Here is a 19,689-nt window from a genome sequence, read left to right on the forward strand (position 1 = left end):
GGTCTTAGAGGCACCACCTTGGTCCCCTCACTCTACAGCTCTCCAGTAGGAGTTGTTCAGAACACTGAGTTGGCTTGTTCCATGTTAGTGTCTAGGTAGAGGCTCTGGGATTTGGTGGAAAGTTCTAGCTGAGTTTGTTCACTGATTCAGTCACCAAACATTACTATGTGCAGTCACTGTGCTGAACACCTTGGGGGACTGTTTAGATGACTCTGGCTCTGCCTTAGAGTCACTGCCATCCAGAGGAGAAGGGGCTCTGGTGGTGGTGGGGCACTTAGTGGGGCTTCAAACTCATCCGTTCACTGGTTCCCTCTAAGTCTGGCTCTGAGTTTCCCATACTCAAGATGCTCAGATGTCCAGACTGAACAAGGCCAAAGGCAAACCTCTTGCTCAACCCTCACAGGCCTCTCGCCTCTGTAGATGGTAGCTTATTCTTACTAATTGCTCAGACCACATACTCAGAGTCCCAAGTCCTCCATTTCATGTCTCAAGAATGTGTTACATTCCACTTGCTCCCTGAACCTGGAACCTACCCTTCACGCCTAACTGCCTCAATCCCACCTACAGTCCTGAACCCCCAGGAATCTGACAGAATCCTGGCTACTTTCTCATCTACACCAGGCTGTCCCTGAACCCTAGCCATTCATGCTGTCCGTCCCCTGTGCTCTGTGTCTCCCTTATAGAGAGCCCAACTTACGAACCTCATCCCTTCCCACCTCCCCCTGCTGCTCTTTGACACCCAAGGCTGCCTTGGGCCATGTTGGTGAGCCCTTCCTCCACAGTCACGGTGCCTGCGAAGTCTGTTTCTGTCTCGCTCCTTGCCTCTGCTTGCAGGTTGACTCGTGAGCACAAGACTTGTGCTCCCATCTGTCCGGCTTGAGTCCCAGCTCCCAGAGCAATGCCCCGCAGTCATATGTGATAAAGCTGGTTGGATAAACGAGGCTAAGAGTATGCTCTGGGTACCCGTCAGGTGCTAACTCTCCTCTGGGTGCAGCTGAAGCACAGCCCTTGACATATGTCCCTCTCAGAGTGCTGGGGAGGAAAGGCAGGAGGCAAGTGATAGCTCTCCAATGTGACACACAGCACAGCAGCTGAGGGTGAGACCAGGGTCCCACCAGCCTTCACTGAGGTGCTACAGGCACAAGGGGGGTCCCGGTTCCTATAATCAGTCCTCCCAACTTTACAAACTTCAGTCACTCCTCATCTCTGCATGACCCCTCCCCAGCATGACAACCCCAAGTATCAGCACACAGGCCTGGCACCTGAACAGAGGTACTCCAGTTCCTGGCTATGGCATTCAATAGGTGTTGGGCTTTGGGGTAAGTGTCTCTCCATCTCTGACCATCAGTGTCCTCAGCATCCACTCGATAGGGTGGGTGGAGATGAAAACAAGTACATGTGTTCACCACCTGGCACGTGACGTAAAGCCTCACTTAGTCACCAACTAAGCACTGATCACCCTGTGTGGCAAGCAGGTGGCAGCCACTTGGGGTACTGCGGTGAAGGAATGATGGGGATCCTGGATCAAGCCTCTTACGATGGCATGCAGGCTCGGTGCCCTGAGGGCCAGCAGATCCACGGGGCTCATGTGAGGGCCTAAGGGTGACAGGAAGATGAGATGGCCAAAGCTGTCCCAGAGGAGAGGAGGGGTTGACCAGGAAAGGGACAGAAGGTACAAATGAGATGGGGGCCAGGCCAGAGCGGAACCAGAGTGAGCAGGCAGAGTGAAGCAGGCGACTGGGCAGAGCCACGTGTGCATGGAGCACCCTGCAAGGTTAGCTGCAGACTGTGCCACCGGTGGAAAATGGAGCGTAGACAGGTAACATGCCCTCCTCCTGCGGGCCTGCTTCATTCTGCCCATTAAAGGAATGGGGTGTTGGTGCAAAAGCCTGGACCTGCAGAGATGCAGCCACCGGCATGCTGGCACAACTGTCCTTGCTAGCCAGGTGACCAGGATGAAGATCAAGCATTTGATTTGGGCTTCAGAGTTGGAGCAGGGGCCCCTTCCTCCTCTGGGTAGGTTCCACCTTAAAGGGCTCTGCCTTCTTGTCCCACAGTATTCAACCAAGGCCCCCTCAGCAGCCAGCCACGGTGTCTATGAATTGCTACTCACTGTCTGTGTCTTGGACAAAGAGAAGACTCCAGGCAGGGTACTCAAACATTCAGTGTAGACTCCGCATGCAGTGAGCATGCAACATTTGTTTGGTGAGTGAATAAGTGCAAACAGGTGTGTATAGGATCCTGAGTCCACTGTCCCATGGGTGGCCATGCCCCCTGAAAAGAGGGCTCCTTTTTTCTACCATCAGTGATGACTAGGCATTTCAGCAGGGTGGGGCCTCAAGGTTAGGCTCCCCACCCCACCCCAGGCCAGTCCCTGTCTCTGTGTGTCCCCTGGAGCTGCTGGGCCTGACTGGATACCAGAATTCACACATGTGTGAGCTGGGGGGTGGGGAGCAGGGTTGGAGCCTTAGAAAAGCTATGATGTAGAGGATCCCATGTTACCGAGAACAACTCCTTCTGCTTCTTGGGGAAGAGTCTCAGGCATTCTTCCGCGGACATGAAGTGGTCATCCAACTTTGTTTTTGAGGTAGTGCGTGGCTGCAGTGGGACAGTTTCCAGTCCACTCAGCTTAGTGTCTGAAAAGATATCAAGTGGGAGACTTCCACTAGTTCTGCACACACCCCTCTGTGTCCACTTCCCCTCTGAAACCTGGTTGAGTAAGACCCCACATGACATGGCATCCCACGGTCCCAGCTCAGCACTGTTATTATCAGGACCCACCACCTTTACCCCCCAACATGTCTTAGAAAGGTTCTTATCTCAAAGGGAGCATGGTTTCTACACCATGGGGACACATGACACGTAGTACTCTTGGTGTGAACACCTGTCCCGTGATTCTGTCCTTCCTTGGTTCATCGCCTGATTCCCAGGGCCAGAGGAGGACTTCTGCCTCATCTTTTGCTCTCTAGAATCATGTCCTAAAGACAGGATATGAAATTTGGTCCCTGCTCATGAATTCAGCAGGCTTTCCTCACCACTGTATCCTTGCCAGGGGCATCACTGGTGACAACAAGCCAGAACAACATCACAGAGCTCATAGTCTTGGACTAGGGGACTGTGGCAGGGAGTGTTGTTCGAATCTTAGATGGTCTTTTAATAAAAAACCCAGAGCCAGATATCAGGGTGAAAGCGGAAAGATCAGAGAAGCAGAACAGCCAGCCACTAGTTCTTACCACTATGAAATCCTCAACCTAAAGAGAGTGAGTTCCTGTTTCCTCATGCCTTATACACCTTTCTCTGCTCTACCAAATTACTTCCTGGGATTAAAAGCATGTGAGCTTCCCAAGCAAAGGCATGAGATCTCAAGTGCTGGGATTAAAGGTGTGTGCCACCATTGCCTGACCTCTATGTCTAATCTAGTGGCTGGCTCTGTCCTCTGATTCTCAGGCAAGTTTATTAGGGTATACAATATATCACCACATTTCTCCTTTTTTGTCTAAAATAATAAAATAAGGTTATAACTAATATAAGAAAAAACTATATACAATAAGTACAGTAAGTATATACAATATATATATAGTCAAGAATTACATTAACAATATCCATTCCATTGACATTTGACAAGTTTAGACAAAAACTCCATTATTTATCCTATCTTGGTAAGTCCAAAATGTACCTAATTCACTTTCTATCCTAACTTGTATTACCAACTGAAAACTATATTTGATATCTTTCAAACTTATACACTTTATACCTCTGTAGTGAGTTTCTTTTCTGAATTTGTTAACAAGGAAAACTATAACTATCTAGTTTTTAACTCCCTCAGAGAACTGAGAAGGAAATAATATTAACTAAGTAAGCAGGAAGTACAAACAAGCAACTTCCAAAAAAATGTGAGAAATGACAGAAATAGCTGGCTGCCTGGATAAGCACCCAAGATTTCTCTGCAACGTTGGGGCATCCATCTTCAGCCTGCAGGCTTAGCACATCTGACAGACTCATCTGTGAGGCAGTGTTTTCTGAAGGGCCTTCCTACCTTGTCTTGACAAGGTTCGGCAGTCCTTTCTTTTGTGTCCTGCTTGTCCATTTTGGACAGCATACTATCAGCAGTTCAGGAAAGGGCATTTTCTTTTCCAGTGGCTAACTTGCCACAAAGAAAATAAACTCCATAAGGAGTTTCTTCAATACTCAACATCTTCTCTGAAGTAGATGGGTGCTGCCAGGAGCAGACATGTCTCATTGTCATAAAAAAAAAAAAACTACATTATTAAAACATCTTAAATGCCATATTCTGTAGATCTCTGAAGTGTTTGAAAATGACCTGTATATCTAAAATATATTTCTGTTTGACCTTGAAAACATACCTAACATGACTACAAGTTCGATTGTAATAGGTGACTAACTACTAACTTGCATTTCTTTATATCCTAATTAGTTGGTAATAACTTTCAAGGACTAGCAATTTGTATTACATTGTTAAATGAGCTGTACAGGTACAATACCTTGGACAAGAGTAGAAATATATGTACAGTATTCTCTAACAAAATCAAATTCAAATTTGTATTAATATACATAATTTGGAAACAATATACGAAAATCCAATCCAATGTAAAATATTTAAAACTAGTAGTTGCTTTTTAAAAGTAGATTCAAAAATTACCTTTTTTATCCTATCATATCCATATTCTCCCTTTTTTCTTTTCTTTTCAATAATTTACCCTTTATCCTATCATTTCTCTATTTTTTTTCAGAGTAGATTCAATAATCTTATATCTATATCCTCTTTTTATCTTTTCAGAGTAGATTCAACAATCTACCCTTTCATCCTGTTATTTCTGTATCTCTATTTTTTCTGAGTAGATTCAATAATCCACCCTTTTATTCTATCATTTCTATATGATACATTTCTCTATCAGGGAGCATATCTGCCACCCCAGCACTTAGCAGAGATAATGGCCTATGGTGAGCCTGTGGCACCTGTTTGGTGAGTGATGGAGTGGAGCTGTGGGAGTGCTCAGATTCTGAGTTCACTACGTAACCAGTGGACATGCCCCTCACAAAGAGGCCTCCTTACGTATCCCATTCAGATGACAGAGGAACCTGGGGGAGGGGTCCTAGAGTTAGATTCTTCCAACTACATGAAAAACTAGATTTTCAGGCCCCCTTTCAGTGCAAGGAAGTGTATGGTGTGCCAGAGATGCGGCTCGCAGGGTCCCTGGCTGCTCCAGGCGACACTCAGGATCGCATGGCTAGAACTTGTGAAACCTGACGGCCAATTAGAGCCTCCTCACTCATCCTATGCTCACCAGGCTGGGGTCATCCTACCACACATTCTAGAACATGGTTGCAGTAACATGTGGGGTCTTTGGGAGGTGGCAGGGTGGGGTCAGGGCTCCCTAACTTCTTTCTTCACCTCACATTGGGGCTGGTTACTGCTTGGCAGATGACTTGATCTAATCTCTCCACAGTGACCACCACTGACACACACATGCGTGCGTGCGCGTGCCTGTGCATGTGAGTGTGTGTGTGTGTCTAAGGTCACTGGAGCACGACTTCCCTTTCCTCAAGCATCTGGCCCTGTTGGGCCTAGGAGAGGACAACAGGCTACTCAAAGTGGCAGGGACAGGCCAGGGAGAGGAAGGCCAGGAAGAAGAGGTAGGTACAGCATTCCCAGCTCGGGCCTTAGGCAAATGACCTATTCACCCTGCCCAGAGAAGGCTGCACCTGCCCAGCAGCTATGCCTCAAGGATTCTTCCTTCCCACACTTCCCTTCAAGGGCGTCAAGACAGACAGAAGGTGACAGCATTTTAAGCTATCCTTGCTGTCCCTGCTGTCCAGAGCCTTTTCCTGCCACAGGATTAAGACCCGTCTCTTGGTGTGCGAGTAGGGGTGCTGCCTGGGGCATGCTCTCCACAGGCAATGAAGTCACCCCTCAAAGCCAGTGACGACACGGGGAGAGACATGTGCCCAGGGTCACTAGAGTTGCCCGGCTAGCCACCCCGCAGGTTTCTTGTAGCAATGAGAAGTGTACTCCTGTGACCCTGTACACGAACTGGGTAGCTGTGTCAGAGGCCCAGCTTTCCCTGCTCTCTTGAGAGACTACACTGTCTGCCCTCAACTGCCAGAGAGCAGGAGGCACAGGTGGTCAAGGAGGTGACTCAGCTCTGCCTTCCCCCATGACACAAAATTTAGTTCCCAACTTTTTAAGGACCATTGGAGTTGGGGCAGGACATGCCTAGGTGGTCTTGGGTATTTGCCTAACTCTTCTAGAATGTCTATCCCCACCTGTGAAGAGGGAGGAACACATCACCTGTGGGTGGCGCTGTTAATTACATGTAACCATCTTCTGGTTTTGTGTGTGTATGTGTGTGTTTCTCCCCAGTATTGCTGGTTTGAACCCAGGCCTTGGGCATGCCAGGCCAGAACGCTTGTGTTGAGCGGCATCCCCGGCCCTCAGATAGCCCACCTTTTTTATGGAGGAAAGTCTTAAAGGCTGTGAGGCGGGTCCGGGGAGGCACTCTGGGACCATCTAAGTCTGTAGCCCACTGGCCAGGTTCTGTTTAAGTGGGTGAAAGGCCTAAAGCACAGCTAAAATTATGGCTTCGGCCTCTCAGCTGAGGCTGCTACCACATGAGCAAACTGGTGGCATGGCACGGCCAGGGAAGATCTGTGGTGCCATCTGGCCCCCTCGGAGCAAGATCCATAAGCACCTGCTGGCTAGCTACCTTCAAATCCTGAGGTGAAGTCCTGGTAGCTCATTCCTTCTTTCTTGAAGCCTATCTTGGCGGCCAGCTGTGCAAACTGGCTGTCATTCATAGGCAACCCGATCTCCTCCAGGACCTAGCGCGGAGGAGAGCCAGAGGGAGAGAAGCATGAGGGTGTCTGCCCCACACTGCACTGTTCCTCCACAGGCTCCAGCAGCCATTATTACTTATCGGCCCCCCTCTCACCCCGCCCATGGCTGCCGAGGGTGGGGCCAGCCTTCTGTGTCCCTGCACTGAGGCACAGGCCTGCTTGTGGCACTTGTGAGTAAACAAAGGGCGCAGGCAGGGTGACACTCAGACACAGACCGCCCAGCTGCTCTTTGCCAAGGCCCTGCCAGCCAAGGTGCCCAGCTCTCCCTTGTTTCTCACGTGGCTTCTGACTCTAGTAAGCTGCCTTTTTATTCGCATGTTTTCCAGGACTCAAAGGCACACTAAAGGCAGTTTCAGGAGGGAAAATAAGGTTGTCCCTCAAGTTTCATCGAGACCCACAGAGGAAGGCTGTGTGGCTCTCTGATGGTGGGGGGAGGGGGGCACCCGCAGGCACCATTTTGCCCCTCCCTGTGTGAGTCTACTCGCTAAAGGTGGTTTCTGGACACTTCGCTCCAACAGACACACCCTCCTGTTCCATTTGTGCATATAGCACTGAGTGGGTGGGGAACAGATGAGCGAATACATGACCCTGTATAATAAACACTGAGACAGAATGGTCCCAAAGCCACCTTCCTAGGAGACATTGACTGGCTGAGCTGCTGTGGGTAAGACGATGCCCTTGGGTCAGTGGGTGGACAGGGGCAATCCAGAAGCTGTCTGTCTGGAGGGTGCCTCCCTCAGTGCAGGGGACAGAAGACACAGTCCTTACTGTTCTGTTCAGCCAGCATTTGTGGTCTGAGAGTGGAGACCTGCTCAACAGTGACCGCAGAGTCCAGGTTCAGAACGGGGCTGTGCGCTAGCAGGACGGCTGAACTCACTGGGGACAGGGACAGACGGACAACTTGTTGAAGGCTTGTTGGAGGCCGAGTGTGCAAGACTGTAGGGAAAGGTGGTGTGTCTGTAGCCCAGTGCATGTGTGACTAGACCGGGGAGACCACCCCTGGTGGCATGTGAGTGTAAGCTTTATTGAACTTCACTCCCAGAAGCCGGGCGGTGGTGGCGCACGCCTTTAATCCCAGCACTCGGGAGGCAGAGGCAGGTGGATCTCTGTGAGTTTGAGACCAGCCTGATCTACAGAGCAAGATCCAGGACAGGCTCCAAAGCTACACAGAGAAACCCTGTCTTGAAAACCCAAAAAAAACAAACAACTAATTAATTAATTAATTAAGAAATTCACTCCCAGGAGGTCCAGGGGCACCAGCAGGACACAATGCCATCTGTGCTGCCCTCTCCGTGGTGCCAGGGAAAAAGTTCATAGGCCAGGTGCCACGACACAGACATCAGCATGGCCATCTGTGTTCCTGCTCTCAGGAGCAGCTGCCATGGGACATCAGGAGGAGGCAGGTACTCTGGTGGACACTAGCTCCCTGGCTCTGTGGACTATCATCTGGATGCTCCTATATGGTCCACTGAGCCTGCTTCCGTTGCTCCCTGGGCTTGGACTGAGCCTTGGCATTGAGAAGAAGTGTCTCGGGAGCCTGGCACTGGTGCCCTTCTTTTCTCGGGATCACACAGCATGGGGAAGACATGGACGTAAGTTGACACCATCAGATGGTTCTGGTGTTGCCCAAAGTCTGGAGCAGAGGGCCAGTGGGAGAAAGTCTGGCATAAGACAGACACAAGACAGGGCTGGACACCATCCACCACCCTCACTGTGTGACACTGTTTTCTAACCGCAGGCCATGCACTGTGCTGAGCCCTCTATGACACCCTCTGTTTCACCCCATCAGGAGCTCAGAGAAAGGACCACTCAGGACACTGGCACAAAGATCTGGACACAGAGGCTGCTGACCTGCCCTGGTTACCTGACCTGGGCGTGGCAGGGCTGGAGCTCAAACCTCGTTCTGATCACAAACCACCTCATACTGTTGGGATAAGGAACCCAGGCTGGAGGAGGAATGGTGAGTTCCAAGTAGACTGGACACACCCAGGGGAAGAGGGAGCTGCCTGTTGTGGGGCTCCCGGGTCCTCACACAAATCCTAACCGGCCATACAGGGAAGGCTAACTGGAGTCTTGGCAAACATCTTGTGACCCCACCAAATGGGAGGGTGCAGGAGGCCACTAAAGGATCTGAACAGGTCCTTTCTCATGTGCCCCCATGAGGGGCTTCAGAAAGCTGTTTGTTCTCCCACCCCGACTGGACACAGTATAGAGCTTTCAGGCACTTCCTTCCCATTCAGCTGCAGACTCCGAACCTCTTAAACGGTCTAGATTTGGCTCCAAGCACACGATGGGCCACAGTTTATCTGGGTGTCACCCATCCTTTCTGGTGTGTGGAAGAGGATGCAGGGAGCTGTAGATGAGCAGTGGGAAGATGGCTGATACATCCTTCCTGGTTTGTGGGGCCTGGTCTTGGTCATGGAAGCCTGTGTGAGTGTGTGTGTGTGCGTGTGTGTGTGTGTGTGTGTGTGTGTGTGTGTGTGTGTGTGTGTGTGTGCGTGAGTGTGTGTATGTGTGTGTATACACAGTGAACAGGCCATAGTGTGGCTGCAGGACCAGGGGTTGTGGCATTACTGAGGAGAGGTGCTGAATTCCAAGGTCATCCTTTGACTAGGAATCCCGCACCATCTGTGTGCTATCCGCTGCCTGTGTTCCCAGGCCCAGCTCTGGAGAGGAGCCTGTCCCAGCATGAGGTGCAGTGACTGTTTAGATAGAAAGCTGCAGCCCACACAGAAGCACCCAGAGGCAATGGGTCTCGGGAATGAATAGACGGGTTACTCACTTTGAAAAACTAACTTCCTATTTTGAAAACAATCACACATGAATTATTCATCGCAAAGTCCTCCCGCTTAGTCCTTTCACAAAAACATATGCAATGGAGAGGAAGAAAATGTCTGCAGGCAAATGTTTCCCAGCCTGGAGGGTTGTGAAGAACCAGGGAGGCGAGGGAGCCTTCCACAGCCTGTCCACTGGGCTGGGTGTGCAGTTCCAAGGGGCACAGAGCACCACTGGGCTGGGTGTGCAGTTCCCCGGGGGCACAGAGCACCACGGAGCAAGCCTGGCCTCGCTGGCAAGCTTTGTGGAGAAGCACTGAACTCCCCCAAGGCACCCCGCACCCCTCTCATCTGCAATGAACACAATCCAGAAGACTTCTCAACACCTGCCAGCAACTCACAGACTCACAGGCAGCAGGGCTTAGCCACAGCCTGGTGAACAGACTGAACACCCTTTATCCAGCCAAACCCTGGCTTCTCTGGGAGACACTCTCCTGAAAGTCCACTGAAGAGCAACAAACCAGTATCAAGTCTCTTCCTTCCTTCTTTCCTTGGTTTCGTGTGTGTGTGTGTGTGTGTGTGTGTGTGTGTGTGTGTGTGTGTGTGTGTGTGTGCGCGCGCGCATGCTTTTGGTTTTGCTAGCCAAGTAGGGTAGACTGGCTAGCCAGTGAGTCCCAGGGATCTACGTATACCAACCTCCCCAACACTTGGATTCCAAGAGTGTGCCACCATATTTTTTCTCTTTTCACATGGGTTCTAGGAATCAAATTCTGGCCCTCACGCTTGCAAGGCATGTGCTCTACCAACTGAGCTATCCGGCCGGCCCCCGTCTGACATTTCTAACACTTCCAATGGTCCCGCCTGGGACAGCCTGCATCGCAGAGAGAGCCTTCCTTGGGGCCCCGATAACTTATTGAATTGTGGGGTTTTTGGTGCTCTGAGTGGCAGGTGCCCAGTGACAGCAGCTGAGGGGACCCAGGCCTTTCTGCTTGGGACAGAATGGACACATCTGCATATGCAGCATGCTTGCTTCACCTCTGTGTCATGATCTTGGCGTTTTTTCTCTTGAGGTTACAACACCATAACATAGTCCATCGAGAGCAGTGGTTCTCAGCCTGTGGGTCATGATCCTTTTAGGGACAAATGACCCTTTCACAGGGGTCACCATCAGGAAACAAAGATATTTACATTATGATTCATAACAGTAGTAAAATTACAGTTATGAAGCAGCAGTGAAAGTAATTTTATGGTTGGAGGTCACCATGACATGAGGAACTGTATGAAAGGGTCGCAGCGTTAGGAAGGCTGAGAAGCATCGCTCTAGAGAACATCACTCCACACACAAGGCAGAAACCTGGAAGCACTTGGGGCCCCTGCTGTCCCTTCTGCCACGCTGTCATTTGTTTATATTTACATCTACAGTAAACTCTCCAAGGCAAGGCTGTCGTTTTCAGCCTCGAACACTCCTGTGCATTCTGTACATTAAGAGTAGCCTTTCACATGTAGCCAACTGCTCTCCATTTCCACGTCCATGTGCGGTGTGCATGTATGGGGGCACATGTGTGTGAGACGGATACTGGCAATTATCCTCAATTCCTTTTCTTCCTTCCTTTCTTCCTTTTTCTTTTAAGATTTATTTATTACATATACAGTGTTCTGTCTGCATGTGTGCCTGCAGGCCAGAAGAGGGCACCAGATCTTATTATAGATGGTTGTGAGCCACCATGTGGTTGCTGGGAATTGAACTCAGGACCTTTGGACAGTCAATGTTCTTAACCTTTGAGCCATCTTTCCAGGCCCCAACTCCTTTTCTCTTGAGGCAGAATCTCTCTCTCCTCTCTCTCTCTCTCTCTCTCTCTCTCTCTCTCTCTCTCTCTCTCTCTCTCTCTCTCTCTCTCTCTCTCTCTCCCTGTTTGTTTGTTTGTTTTTTTTTTGGGACAGGGTCTCTGCACAGCACTGGCTGTCCTGGAACTCAAGTAGATGAAGCTGGACTTGAACTCACAGAGGTCTGCCTGCCTCTGCCAAGGCAGACATTACAGGTGGCCATGCCCACACAGCATTTATGTGGGATTTGGGGGATGTGCACTCTAGTGCTCATGCCTGAATGGCAAGTGCTTTAACCACTGGGCATCTCCCGTTGACCCTTCTCATGCTCTATTCCTCATGGGGAGCATCTGAGTCTTCACAGCATCCCGTTCCTTGAGTTTGGGAACTTCCTGCGGCATGGCTGGTGCTGAAGATGGACCTGCAGTGAGTTACCTTAGGTTTGCCTCCCTTTTGTTTTACTTGTTTAAGCTGAAGACATTCATTTGTCTCCATTCTTAAATGGAGGCTGGACACAAAGCTCCAAGCTCACGTGGCTCTGACTTTGTGCCCAGTCTCACTACTAGTGTGTCCCACTGTCCTCCAGCTCCATCATTCCTGCTGACAGCTGGATGGCCACGTGGAGCATGGCTCACACTGCTCTCTGACCTGGGTGTTCTGATTTTGTACTTACCTTACTTTGAATCTTCTGAGTTTCTTAAAGCCACAAATTATTGGAATGTTTAGCGCGCACACACACACACACACACACACACACACACACACACACACACACAGAGGATTATTTAATTAAAATTAATCCTGGTCAGGAATTCTCAAAAATTAGCCATGGTCCTCAAAAAACAATGGAAATAATAATAATAAGGCAAGGAAAGTCTGGAAAATTATCACAGCTCAGAGGGGCCTCGGGTGGTAGTGACTCGGTTTAACATGGTGCCATGAATGCGGTCTAACGAAGAAACTCTAAAAGATCAGAAACTCAGAATGAGCAACCAGTGCACTCTTACTAAGTGATCTACAAAGGGAGAGCTTTGGGCAGGATGGAAAAATGAGTCCAGTTTCAAGAAAGGAGGAGGAGAAGGAGGAGGGAGAGGAGGAAGATATAGTGACAGACAGACAGACAGACAGGACAGGTTGCTAGGTCAGGTTAATTACAGCACAAAAGATGATGTCTCATGGGAGTTTAGATTATATGTAAAATTGAAGCGTGTGGCAAATGGTGCCACAAAAGAGATGACCAAGTGCTTTCGACACAAACCCCATAGCTCTTCTCTTACAGGAATCAGAGATAGTTTATTCTGGAGCCATTCCGAGTGACCACGACCTGGGAACGCCAATTTAGGTCACCCCCCAATTTCACATTCCTACAGGGAGGCAGTTCCATGAAGTTTTTATAATTTGACAGAACAAAGAAAGTCATAAATCAAGGCAACTTTAAAATACTTTGGTGGGTACACCAGAGGGTGGGTGCAGTGGGGTGGGGGTGGGGAGCCATTCTATTTGCTCAAGATGCTACTCATGACTATTAGCTTTGGGGTTGGTAGAAGCTAGTCCTCTGCTTAGTTAATTGACTCCACGAGGTTTTAATCTGTTTGTCACAAGATGTTAGTTCCACACAGAGGTGGGCAAGGAATGGCTGCTCCAGGGGGCTAGACTGAGCCCAAGATAAAGTTATTAGCCTCCTCCGGACCTGCAACATTCCAGTCTCTCCATGGTGCTGGGGTTCTAATCAGTTAGTCTCTGCAGACACGGCTTCCTTCAGGAGCTTTTTTCACAGGACTGAAGCGCCCTGCACTGCTGTGGAGGTGCAAGCAGTGGGCTGGCTGCCTTCTCCAGCACAGCCACCTTTACAACAGGAAAGAAACTGCATCCGCTCGGAAAGGGGTACAGGGGAACATGGGACGTAGAAGTAGTCGAATAACCTAACGGTAAGAACAGTCAGAAAAGGAACCAGGCGGTGTCCAGGTTAGAGAAAAAGCTAAGATGCTCAACTACATCTTTTTTGTTTGGTTTTTCGAGACAGGGTTTCTCTGTGTAGCTTTGGCCTTTCCTGGAACTCACTCTGTAGCCCAGGCTGGCCTCGAACTCATAGAGATCCGTCTGCCTCTGCCTCCCAAGTACTGGAATTAAAGGCACGCACTACCACCACCCGGTTCTCAACTACATTTTATGAAAAGTGAATTAAATGTGCCCACAAAAGACTTGCTTGTAAGTGCCCAGTGAGTTTGAAAGCCGCAGGTAAGAAAATCCAGTACCAGACTAACAGTCACCAAAAGAAAGCAGAAGGAAAATGGCCCTGAGGCTGTGCAGCATCACTCTGTATCCAGAGTCACACAGACACACAGGGACCTCAGTGTTTTGAAATCTATCTCAGTAACAGCCTCAGGGTGAATCACACAACATTAACAGAACATAAAAGAACCTTGCAACAAACAAACCCACAGACACCCGACAGACAGACGGCACACTTCTCTCATCGTCTGTGGCATGGGCAGTCAGGACCTTGGTAAAGGCATAGAACTTCTGAGAACTCATGGAGCCCAGCTGACATCCTCAGAAAACTGAGCTTCCTGCCGAGTGGTCCTAAATAAGGGTCAGTGGTCAGTGTGCCTGCGTCTGTGTACCAGCGGGGGGTGTGGCTCCCTGCCTTGAGAATCCAGCTGTTCTCTGGCCAAGGCTGGAGCTGGAACCCAGAGAAAAAAGTACAGACTTCTGAGTGTCTTGTGTGGCTTGTCGACAAAATGAGGTGTCAAGGACTCCAAACAAAGCTGGTTGACCCCATTAAGGCAGCCTGGACATCAGGCAGCTTTTGGGAACAGGGAGTCCAGTCACTGAGCTAAGCCTATACACCCTCCTTCACCCACCCTCCATCATGGAGGCTCAGCTGTTCCCCAGGGCATTTCCTGAGCCCCAGCAAGGAGAACCTTTGCTCTAAGTGCTGAATCTGGCTAGGCACCCAGAGGACATCAGAGTCCCTTCTGTGCTGACAGTGACAGAATATAGCTGTGCTGGATAGTTTTATACAAGCTAGAGTCATCTGAAAGGGGGAACCTCAAATAAGAAAAGTGCTTCCATAAGATCCAACTGTACGGCATTGTCTTAATTAGTGATGGGTGGGAGAGGGCCCAGTCCATGGTGGGTGGTGCCATCCCTGGTCTGCTGGTCCTCGTTCTATAAGAGAGCAGGCTGAGCAAGTCATGGGAAGCAAGTCAGTAAGCAGCATCCTCCATGGCCTCTGCATCAGCTCCTGCCTCCAGGTTCCTGCCCTGTTTGAGTTCCTGTCCTGACTTCCAATGATGATGAACTGTGATGTGGAAGTGTAAGCCAAATAAACCCTTTTCTCCCCAAGTTGCTTTGGTCATGGTGCTTCATCACAGCAATAGAAACCCTAACTAAGACAACAGAATCGTGTTCAAAGCCTTTATCTGAAACTTCTCTAAATGGGAACATAGGATGAAGACATTAGAAAAAAACTCATAATCTGGGCCTCTGCTTACGATGCCTGGCCTGGAGGCAGACACCAGGTAAACAGTGGGCACTCAAGTGAGTATCATCTTCTTGGAAACAGATTCCACTGCTTTCTAGCCTGTCCACGTGGCCACTACAGCATATTAACTGAGATGCCTTCCAGAGGAACAGCCAAAGTGCTGCTGGCTGGAGACTCATTGTAGGAATCTTAAGCAATAGTGTAAATTAACTCCTAAAGCCCATGCAGGGCCCTTCAAGCTGAGGCTTTTCTGGCACAAACCTGCTGGTTCCATAAGCGCCCTGCCTCTCCCAGATTTCAATGCCAGTGTTTTTCCCCTTAGAGGAACAAATCCCAGATCTGTTACCTGACATCATGAGGATCCTTCACTGATGTGAAGGGGCCCAGGCAGCTCGGCACTCCCACCCCCAAGGTGCCCCCAGTACACAGAGCCAGGTATCCATGGTTAGCCCAACAGTACAGCAAGAAAGGGTTAAACACCCAAACCAAGCCCTATCCATCCTGGACCTATTTTTGGAAGGAATTTGCCAAAGCTGACGATTTGGGGCCCTGGGAATCCTCTCAGGTCACTGAGTGGCACCTGAGATGGAGTGGCCTTGCCACACAACAAACCACACCTGTGGACTTGAGTCTGCGCCCTGCAGCCAGCTCCGGGCTGCAGGCTGGCGCTCTCAGGACTGCCCAGCCTGTGCCCCCTGCCTCACAATGTATTAGATAAACTGGTCTCTTGGTGGCACTGCCCGTAAATTCTTTTACTGCCCACCAGCCAGCCCCCTTCTCCACTGCAAAATAAATGGACAGTAACAATGAATGAAGTCTGTATGCCAGTGGGCTAGAACTCATGGACCCAGCCAGGAAGGAAGCCCCACGGGGCATGGGCTCCTACCTTCCGGAAGCCCTCCAGGCTGATCTTTGTATCGGGCTCCTTGCTGATGCTAAGAAACTGCTTTTTGAACACCGGGTCTTGCTGCTGGATACAGTGCTTGAGTCTGTCGATGACTTCTTCCTTGGTCATCTTCTTGGCCTCTATCATTTTGTCCCTTGTGGGTTGGGTTCTGAAATCACAAGCAGGTACTGAGCTCTCCATCAGATGACATGCCACGCCTGCTCACCATGCATCCCACGACAGCACCGGGGTTTATCACCCCCATCAGAGGGTGGGGCTTCTCTTTCTGTGCTGGTTGGCTGCAGAGCCAGGCCTGCAGTTCGGCAGCCCAGGATCCACACAGAGGGTCGGTCCTGCTGCCAATGCATGGCGACCAGCCAGCGAGGAAGGGCGATACTGTTTTCACACTAAGACTCTCAACCTGGAGCTGGATGGAAATAGCATGAGGCTGGGCACATGTGATGGTTAGTGTTGTCAGCTAGACAGGATCTGGAATCGCTCAGAGACAAGCCACCAGGGACACCTGGGAGGGACTGTTTGGGACATGCCAGGGAGGATTATGCTGACTAGGCTAAATGAGATGGGAAGACCCACAGTAAAAGTGGGCAGCACCATGCTCTGGGCTGGGGTCCCGAACTGCATAAAAAGGAGAAAGCAAGCCAGCACCGGCATCCATCTTTCTCTCCTTCCAGACTGCGGATACAAGCGTGACCAGCTGCCTCACATTCCTGCAGCCATGACTCCACCGCCACAATGGGCTGCACGTAAGACTGAAAACAAAATGCTTTCACGAACCAGGGAAGTAAAGTCAGGGCCCACAGGGAAGCTTCAAGTTAGACAAAGCTTTGTAGTAACTAGGCGAATGAAGTCACGGGCCATCTGTGGTAGATCAGAGAAGTCATGGTTATCCTGAGTTGCTCTGTAGAATCAACTTAATTCACAAAAGGTATTATGAGAGGATGTGCAGTTGGAAGATCATTCTTTCCCCGCCCTCCACAGTCTCCTGGGCCTTTCAGAAAGAACGGGACAGCCATGGGACAGCTAGGCAGAGCAGAGTCCCAGTCTTCCCTCTAGGAAACCTGCTTTATAAACAGCTTAACGGCCATTAGTCCTTGTCCTGTCTTTGGGGAGACATGTCGCCAGACATTTAAGCTTTCTCTTAAATGACAATCCCCATCATCCCATGCTCAAGAACTTTGAAAAAGAGAAATGACAAGATGGCGCCTCCCGGGTGTCGCCATGCCTGCAGGCTCCTGACATGCTATGAACAAGCAGTTAAAACGGCACCTTCTCCTTAGACTGAACCGGTCCTTTTCAAAAGGAAGCGGAAGCCAGAATATCCATCAGTCTGGTCTTTTTCGCCGCTCACTAAGTGTGTTTTGGTTGACAGTTCAGATAGTTCACCGTGGCTATCATTTTAACAGCTCCACCATCTCGCATTAGAAGACGTTCGCTGTGTTAGTGGGTGTGTTTTACAATGAATGGTAAGCTGTGGCAAAGACTCTCAACTCCTGTGAGAGCGGAGGTGTGGATGCATGCAGATGCAGAGCAGTCAAGCTGTCAGAGAGGTGACAGTCGGAGGTTGACGACACTAGAGCAACCTCAGAAAGGTCCCCCCAGGTCTGGGACTATCTTCTTTCATTTCTAAAATCCACAAGTGGCTTCTATTCCTGGCAGGGGCCCCACCTGCTCTAACCACGCACACCCAGTACAACAACCTTTCTTAATTGATCACAACTCTGATGATGCAGAGCAGTGTGCGGAGCCAGAGTCTCTCCTCCAGCAAGGCCCCTGGTGGTTGGGTGCCTTTCCTTTGCTCTTATTTTACCTCTCAGGAAGATCTGGTTGGATCTGCTCCTCTTTTGGCAACTGTTCGTTTGGCTGATCCTTCGGAACAGAAGGTGGAGAGGTGGGTGGTGGGACATTGACCCCGATGGTCAACAGAAGTTTCTTGTACAGGATCCTTCCTGAGGCTGTGTCTTGAAACTTACTGGAGAGTCTGAAGTTGAAAAATTATCAGAGCATTCCCATTTTTAAAAATTCAGAATTTTTAAAAGTCTATGTGTTGGTGGATGTGTATCTGTGTATATATCTGTATATTTTGCACAGATGTTGTGTGTTGGTACATTTAAGTGCAAGTGTCCAGTGAGGCCAGAGGCATTGGAGCCCCTGGAACTGGAGTTATGTGTAGCTATGAGCAGCCAGATGTGGGTGCTGGGAACTGAACTTGGGTCCTCTGTAAGAGCAGGATGTACTCTTACCCTCTGAACTATCTCTCCAGTCCAAGGCTAAAAGTTGGGAAGCCCAACCTCAAGTATCCAGGAGGCTATGTGACCTCCGCAGGTACTGTGCTTGCACACGTATGTATATACACAGAGACACACGTGTACACTTACACCTTTTTTAAAACATAAAAAGCAATAGGAATAGCCAGTCATCCCAGAGACCCATATGGAACCTGTCTCCCCGACTCACTGGGGCCTCACAGCTTCTCCATCCATCCTCTTTAACGATGGGGGTGAACCTGAATTACACGTGGTAAACTCTCAGTCTGCTGCTCAGTGAGGATTCAACAGATAGTATCTGTTACTGATTTTATCCACGGGTGTCATGGAGGAGGCTGGAGAGAAGCAGGAAGTGAAGGACCTGTGGACTTACTTTATAATGTGCTCATTCGATAGATATGGGCAGAACACGCGTATGACTTTCTTGAAGTTATTTCTTGCTATGGTCCCTGTATCCCCAAGGTCATAAGACAGCAGCATGCCGTAAAAGGTCTGGAGGTTCCTGGTGATGGCATCACGCAACATTTCTTCTACCTAACACAGGAGAAGAAATACATTTAATGCACTGGAAGCAGGTATGCAGGCACCCTCAGAGCACATGGGGGTGGTGGCCATAAACAGAAGGCTAGTGGTACTTACTGAATCCCAAGCCACAGGCACAGGTGCCTTGGTGTCTGTAGGGGGGGACATTTTTCTCACCTAAGTGAATGAGAGAAACTTTATCACTGAAAGTTCTTCCTGAGGGGCAACGGGAAGCTACAGGCTTGGATTTGAAAGCTGCCTCTGCCTGACTGGTTCAGGTTGGAGCAAAATTACCGAAAGGGAAAACAAACTGGATACCAAGATGATAACAAAGGAGAACATGCAGCATCCTTTAAAATTAGGTGGCAAACCTCACTGTGTTAAATGCTAGCGATGGCATGATGAAAGATGAGAGACTGAAACCCATTAATGTGAACCTATTTGTAGGCAAAGTCGGGTACAATATAATAAAAGCATATATCCAAACCCATCAAAATGCATATGGTAGACGTGTATGCTTTAAAAAGAGTAATTTATACTCCAATATGACTGCTTTTGATAAAGAAAGTGTGTGTGTCTACATAACAAATCATAGGGTTGGAAGTGTGTATGCTTACACATATGAGAGGTTTGAGTGTATGTGCACATACGTATGACAGGCTTGTGTGTGTGCACACATACATGGAAGGTTTAAGAGTGTGCACATATATATGATATGTTTGAGTGTGTGTACACATACACATGACAGGTTTGAGTGTGTGTGCACACGAGTCACAGCTCAGGTTACATCCAGCAGAGACCATGTCCCTTGCTGCACGGAGAGGCTGCTTAGAGTCTCCGTTTGGTTTGGCTTGGAAATGTGCACAGCTGCTGTACTGCCCAGGGGTAAGAAGCCCTGAGTGCTGTCGACCTTTGCTAAGCCAGGGTCTGTCCTGCACAGGGGTCAGGAAAGGCACTGAAAACTCTACCACTCACTCTGGTTAAGCAAGGTTAAGACGGACCAATGGCTCAGAGTGTGGGCAGTGCTTGCGCAAGAGACACGCAGGCAATCATCAA

At 49.5% G+C, this 19,689-nt stretch overlaps 1 protein-coding gene across 7 annotated transcripts in view; it reads right to left on the reverse strand.

The window, feature by feature from the left end:
• The window catches only part of Efcab6 (EF-hand calcium binding domain 6), a 198,538-nt gene that overhangs the window by 63,815 nt on the left and 115,034 nt on the right, over window positions 1–19,689 (reverse strand). For 6 of the 7 annotated variants that reach the window (XM_052748505.1, XM_052748503.1, XM_052748501.1 and 3 more), the window contains 6 exons: window positions 18,751–18,810; window positions 18,485–18,645; window positions 17,655–17,825; window positions 15,827–15,995; window positions 6,726–6,840; window positions 2,503–2,636 (listed from right to left, as the gene is read on the reverse strand). In XM_052748505.1, coding sequence (XP_052604465.1) covers window positions 2,503–2,636; window positions 6,726–6,840; window positions 15,827–15,995; window positions 17,655–17,825; window positions 18,485–18,645; window positions 18,751–18,810 — 810 coding nt within the window. Of the gene's footprint in view, window positions 1–2,502; window positions 2,637–6,725; window positions 6,841–15,826; window positions 15,996–17,654; window positions 17,826–18,484; window positions 18,646–18,750; window positions 18,811–19,689 lie in introns of those variants that run through there. The other variant, XM_052748507.1, reaches the window with a different exon arrangement.

This window comes from Peromyscus californicus, unplaced genomic scaffold (genome assembly GCF_007827085.1).
Source record: "Peromyscus californicus insignis strain IS unplaced genomic scaffold, ASM782708v3 Scaffold_20__1_contigs__length_68692818, whole genome shotgun sequence".
NCBI classification, from domain to species: Eukaryota; Metazoa; Chordata; class Mammalia; order Rodentia; family Cricetidae; genus Peromyscus; species Peromyscus californicus.